This window comes from Arachis duranensis, unplaced genomic scaffold (assembly GCF_000817695.3).
Source record: "Arachis duranensis cultivar V14167 unplaced genomic scaffold, aradu.V14167.gnm2.J7QH unplaced_Scaffold_100926, whole genome shotgun sequence".
Lineage (NCBI taxonomy): Eukaryota > Viridiplantae > Streptophyta > Magnoliopsida > Fabales > Fabaceae > Arachis > Arachis duranensis.
In genome coordinates, this window is record NW_026263710.1 from 16,845 (window position 1) to 23,096 (window position 6,252).

Sequence of the window (6,252 nt, forward strand, 5' to 3'; positions counted from 1 at the left end):
TAATAATAATAATAATAATAATAATAATAATAATAATAATAATAATAATAATAATTTGTACATATTATAGTGAGTATTCGAAAATTGAAATAACTATTTTGGTTTTTCTTAGTCTCTCTTATATTTGGTTTTTTTGTTCTTTCTAATTATTGGATAGAGTTAAACCTGATTCTTTTAATTTTTTTTACTAATTCTTTAACAACTGAATTATAGTAATTCTTATCATATCTATTATCTTGAATAAAAAGAATAAATATTTTTTTTGGTCTTTGACCATTTATTCTAATGACAAAGTGTCTTTTTACAATTTGAAAATACTTGATCGGTCTCCAACCATCTCTATATTTGGTCAATTTTCTAAAAATATTTGTTATACAGAAAGTGTACAAAATTAAGAAAATTTAGACATCTGTTAACAATTTCTTTTAAAAAAAGTAATGTTAAAACATATGTTAAAAAAATAACATTACGAATTTTGAATTATATTAACCATTTTCTGATGAAAAATTCCATGGGATGTTGTTTTGAATGATACTCAGTGCTGCCTTCACATGTCTTCCTATTTTCTATTTCTTCTCTTATTTGATGGTTTGAGGAGGAAATTTCAACTTTTATTCATTGCCAAAGATCTTATTGTTACTATTTAACTTTTCACTTATATTTAGTGGGATAAACATAGTTGTTGCTGCATTATTGACTATTTTTTTTTTATTTTTCTAATGAAACATACAATTCTTAATCAACAATGCACAATAAAATAGAGGGGGGGAAAATAAATACGTGTATGCAAAAGAATAATGGCCAAGGGATTAGAGTGGCAAATGATGAATTTACCCCAATAATACGTGTATTTAAGAGTGTGCTATGTATAAACCCCAATAACTAAAGCAAAAATGAATTTATCTGCTAAACTTTAGTTCGTGTGTCTGAAATTTCTTATCAAATGGTTTAGAAAAAAAAATTAAGAGTAACATACACATGAATCGAAATTCTAAAGGTAAATTTTATTTTACCAATAAGAAGGACTATATCAATATGATAATGGTCAATATTATGATGGCAATGAGGTCTGTTCCTGGTATTCCTTTGGCACTTCCTCAAGCTGGAGCTGATTGACCCTGCAGCAGATGTACGAATTGGCTCTGGCCACGTGGCTTTCTATGTGATCTAGTTGATCACCTTGTGATTGGACCGAAACAGGCATGTCCAACAACACTTGATGAAGCTCATTTGGGCTCCTTTTCTTAATCACTCTCATGCCTCTCTTGAATATCTTGGATTGTGTCCATGATTGTGGCTCTCCCTTGTTTGCTCAATAGCTTTCTGGAAGAAAGTTTCACATCTAAGTTATCATTTGAGTAATCAATGTTATTCGAACATTATATATATATATATATTTCTTAAGCACTTACATGAATGCAGTGATAGTGAGAAGTCCATTGTGTGTGAAAGTTTCTATCTTGGCAGGGACCTTGAATCTTGTCAGGAAATTTGTTGTCTTACTTCTCAGCATTCCCCTCTGCGTATTGCAATGATTGAGTATATTTCATGCAGAAAAAGAAAAACCATAGCTGCAGAAGTTGTGACGTTAGCTCCATGGATAAGCTGTATGAGAAGTTACAAAGTGTTAACTGTGTGATTAAGGAATGACTGATATAAGACATTAATAAGAATGAAGAAGAAGAATATTGTAAACAGAATGAAGAATGAAAATATATATAAAGAAACAGTTACCTGTTGAAGTTGTTGGATTACAAAATCCATCTGTTATCAACTTGAATGCCGTGGATATGGGAGATTTTAGGCCAAACCTCAGGATCCTTCTTCTCGCACCGTTTACCCAGCAAAGGAGTCCCTTTGATGATGAGTTGTTTTAGAGAGGCAGGCAGCTTTTCTCCCTCAATATTCTTCAACTTGGAGCAATGATATATACTTAATTGTTGGAGGCAGTTGAGGTGGGCAAGTCCCTTGCATTCCAACGTCTCCACACTTTTAATGTTAAAAAGTCTGAGAGACTCAAGTGAGGCAGGCAACCAGCCTTCCTTTGGGAGGCACTTCACACTCTCCTTATATTCACCCAAAATGCGAAGATGAGTAAGCCCATAAAATTGCAAATTCATGAATGCTGCACAACTGATTAGTTTGGAGTAGTTGATGGTAAGAGATCTGAGGCTATGGTGTGGATGCCCATCCCCTGTAGGACACAATTCGATCTCTGGGCAATCCACTATTTTGAGATCCTCTAGCTGAGGTGCTGCCATCCACAGCGTCGACACTGACTTCAAACTCTGACAACTGGATATATGTAAAGAACGGAGACATGAAAGAGACCGTGACACCACAATAGACTCCATCTCTTTACACTTCCTGATGTTGAGACGCACGAGATTCGGAAAGGCATCCCAAGAGAAGGATGTAGCTGAATCATAGTAGTAAATTATACTCAGTGACTGCAGGGACTTGTGATGCCCATCCATTTCGAGTTCTAATTTTGCGCAACCCGATATTGTCAACTCTTGTAGTGATGCAGGAATACTACTCACTGGAAATGATATGTGGAAGGAGCAATCTGAGATGCATAAAGACGTGAGGCAAGTCAGTTGCATATTCCGAAAGGCCTTAACCACTGGCTCCACTTGATCAATTCCATGAATTGATAGTTTACGCAGTAAAGGAGGTAGCTCGCTAATACTCACTTCTCCGCCACCAACTATGTTTAAAGAGGCCATTGCAGGAGCTATTGGAAGACAACAGCGAAGATCCTTGGAATTGTCAATAGTAAGTGATTGCAAAGATGGTAGATGATAGGGCAAATCTCCTGTCAACATGGGACAGTCACTTAAGGTAAGCTCCGCAAGTCGAGGGAATGCATTGAACTCCATTGAATCCCACTTCACCCAGTCACTAATTGAGCAAAATGTAAGAGTTTCAAGCACTGGAAAGGGTGTCTCCAAACAAGATCCACCCTTGTAAAACTCAGCACCCACAGTTTTCAGACTTTTAAAATCTGAAATTGTAAGGTGCTTTAAAGAGGGCAATTGTCCAAATGAAGGAAGCACAGAACATTTATTGCAATGTTGCAGGGTTAGTGTGGTGATGTTGTGGTAGGAAGAATTTTCCAACCAATCTGGAAATGTTGTGCCTCTGTAGCCACTGATCTCTACTTCTTTCAAATTACTGTGAGGTTGTAACTTGTCAAGTATATCTCTTTCAATTTGGGAATCAGCTGCATCCTTCTTTTTGACAGCAAAAGCAAAAACTTCTTCCATACTTTTATGTGACCACCAACTCAACTTCAAAGAGTCAATGCCATCCTTATCGAACATTCTTGCCTCCCAAGCTTCACTGCTGTCGACCACATTCTCCAATTTGTCAATGGAAATTGATTCGCGCAGATTTGCAAGTGCTCCCAGTTCTTTGATCTTGTTCTCTTCATGCTTCCCAATGACAAAGTCGCTTAGAAACTGCAAACTTTTCAATTTGCTCATGCCTTTCGGCATCTTGCGCAAACAAGTTGCTCTAATATCAAGATGCCTTAAATTTACAAGATTTTGCATGCCATCCGGAAGCATTTTCAATTTTTCACATCCAATCAGCTTCAAGGTCTGCAAATTGTAAAGATTACCCAAAGACTCGGGCAATGTCACAATGTAGGTTCCAGAGAGATCCAAGTAACGCAAATGAATCAACTCACCTATTGAATCAGGCACTGACTCAAGAGGAAAGCATTTGAACGACAAAGCTCTAAGGCGCTTCAATTTTGACAACAAGATACAAGGTGTGTTTTCCATGTCAAATGGGATATTTGGTGACAAATTGATTTCAAGAAATGTTCTTGTATGTTCTACTCTATCACAAACTCCTACAAGTTTTGAGATTGGATAATTGCCTTTAGCATTATGTGATAAATGACGAGCTTTAATATCAATCTCAACAGCATTTTCATGCTCTTCTGCTCTAAAACAGAATTCTCCAGCATAGATCATTGCCAAATCATGCACAAGATCATGCATCACAAATGTCTTTTCATTAGTACTATGAGGTTGGAAAAATGACCTCACAAATAATTCATCAAAATATTCGTCACCAACTTCTTCTAGACTCTTTTCTCCTATTGGTTGTAAGAGATTCTCCGCCATCCATAACAAGATCAATTCATCTTTATCAAATTCATAACTCTTGGGATATATGGAACAATAAACAAAACACTTTTTTAGACAAGAAGGAAGATAATAATAACTAACTCTCAAGGCTGGAACAATTTTTATCTTGTCATTGGAGGATTTCCAGATCTCGTTCTTCAATATATGATTCCAAGACTTGACTTCATAATTTCCACGCAATAAGCCTCCGAGTGCTTGAGCTGCCAAGGGCAATCCATCACACTTCTTTACAATATCTTTGCCGACTTTTTGCAGAGTTGGATTCTTCATAGAGTCAGCAGAAAGACGTGCGTGTTTTGAAAATACTAACCAGCAATCTTCATTAGACAACAAACTCAGTTGGTAATGTAGATCGGTAGTTGCAACCACAGAAGCAACCTTTTCACTACGGGTTGTCAAAAGAATTTTACTTCCATGATTACCGTAGCGAAAAGGTTTTAGAAGATCCTCCCAAATGTCTTGTTGATCATGCCAGACATCATCTAAAACAACTAAGAATGTTTTTCCTATCAACTTTTGTTTCAGATGAGTTTGAAGTGAATCAAAATCATCCCTCTTATAAGAACTACAAGTTATTTTCTCTAGTATAGTTCTTGTAAGGCTAATAGGATTAAAATTTTCAGCAACACACACCCATGCTCTAGTGTCAAATTTTCCCACTACTTCAGCATCACTGTAAACCAGTTGAGCCAGAGCAGTTTTTCCTATTCCACCCATACCCCAAATTGGGATCAGAGTAAGAGGTGATTCAGAATCATCTAGCAACAATTTGATTATCTCTCTCTTCTCTTTGTCCCGACCGAATATGTCAGAACTTACAACGAGAGATGTGGATGGAATTCTCCATGATGTGTCCAACTTGGCACTCTTTTCTAGACCCAGTTTAGCTTTTCTTTTTACAAGAGACTCTAGTTTGCCAACTATTTTTTCGATGACGTTGACACCACTATCATCAATATATGAATCAACATGACGAGACCAGGAAGAAGAGTTACCTGGATCACCTTGAGTGGCCGCGATGGCGGCCTTAGTGGAGAGTTCATCGAGCAAGTCATCAGCAAAATAGAGAGCATCTTGGAGATCAACAAGCCACTTCTTGACTCTCTTGTCAGTGAACTGCTTCTGCTCAGCATCATCAAGAACAGGTCCAGCATCATAAAGACTATTCTGCAACCTTTCAAGCAATTCCAGGACAGAGTCGAGGACAGAGTCATCTTCAAGTATTGAAGACAACTTGTCTAAAATAGCATCAACAAAAGAAGTGAGATAAGCTCCACCATCAAGTTTTGCAGCCATGATTGAATCTCAACTGCAGCAGCAGATCAGATTGGATCAGAACGAAGAAAGAAAGGTGATGGATGAGAGAAGGGTTTGCAGTTTGCAATGTAGTCTCTGGATTTTCTCAAACAGAAGCTAAGGGAAGTGTTTGCTTTTATGTGCTGTGAGTGAAGTTGACTTCATGAGCTCATGATCTTAGTTTCATTAATAATGCATGTTTTTGTGATCTGCTTCCTTTGTTTAAGATCTGATATAACTTATAACAAGAGCTGTCAAATGGGGAAAGAATAAAGATACACAATTGGTCACATGCTTAGGAAAGTCTATGTAACTAACTCTTCATCAAATCATGATACTTAATGCTGCCTTCTCTTTTTTTATTGGATTGAGCTGGAAACTTTCAAGTTTATTGATTCTCAAGGATTTTATTGTTTATTTTATTGTTTGTATTTAACTGTTCCCTGATAATTATTGAGTAGATAAGCTTTGTTGTTGAATTATTTGAGTAGTTGAAGAACATGCTGTAGCCCATTACCAATTAGTAAACTAAAAACAAGCTGTAGTTCTACTATATCATTAATCACTGATGATATAATTATATTGTCACTGCAAAGAAATTTCTATTAGCTGGCAATCTCTCATTGTTTTTATGTTTGAATAGATTATTTCTACCGTCAATTATTATGTCCTGTATTAGTTATTGGTATTTTCTAGAGTTTTTTTCACTTTTTAGAGAATTAAAAAATATCTTTTGATTCTTCAAAGCAAATTGAATCTATTCTTAATATATAAAAGTAGATATATAAGCATG

The 6,252-nt window shown here is 36.2% G+C and overlaps 1 protein-coding gene across 2 annotated transcripts; it reads right to left on the reverse strand.

Annotated features, from left to right (window-relative positions):
• Nucleotides 1-792: 792 nt before the first annotated feature.
• On the reverse strand, nucleotides 793-5,741 carry LOC107472442 (putative disease resistance protein At3g14460). 2 transcript variants are annotated; one of them, XM_052255933.1, is made up of 4 exons: nucleotides 5,159-5,741; nucleotides 1,735-4,654; nucleotides 1,413-1,605; nucleotides 796-1,323 (listed from the first exon to the last, which is right to left on the reverse strand). In XM_052255933.1, the coding sequence occupies exons 1-2, from the start codon at nucleotides 5,457-5,459 to the stop codon at nucleotides 1,752-1,754; spliced, it is 3,204 nt and encodes a 1,067-aa protein (XP_052111893.1). In that variant the 5' UTR covers nucleotides 5,460-5,741; the 3' UTR covers nucleotides 796-1,323; nucleotides 1,413-1,605; nucleotides 1,735-1,751. The 2 variants fall into 2 exon arrangements, with proteins under 2 accessions (XP_020990178.1, XP_052111893.1); XM_021134519.2 differs by having other exon boundaries at nucleotides 793-1,323; nucleotides 1,735-5,741.
• Between the last annotated feature and the right edge of the window lie 511 nt (nucleotides 5,742-6,252).

Coding starts and splice junctions, on each gene's coding strand:
- LOC107472442 (XM_021134519.2), bottom strand. CDS start 5,459: ATGGCTGCAAAACTTGATGGTGGAGCTTATCTCACTTCTTTTGTTGAT.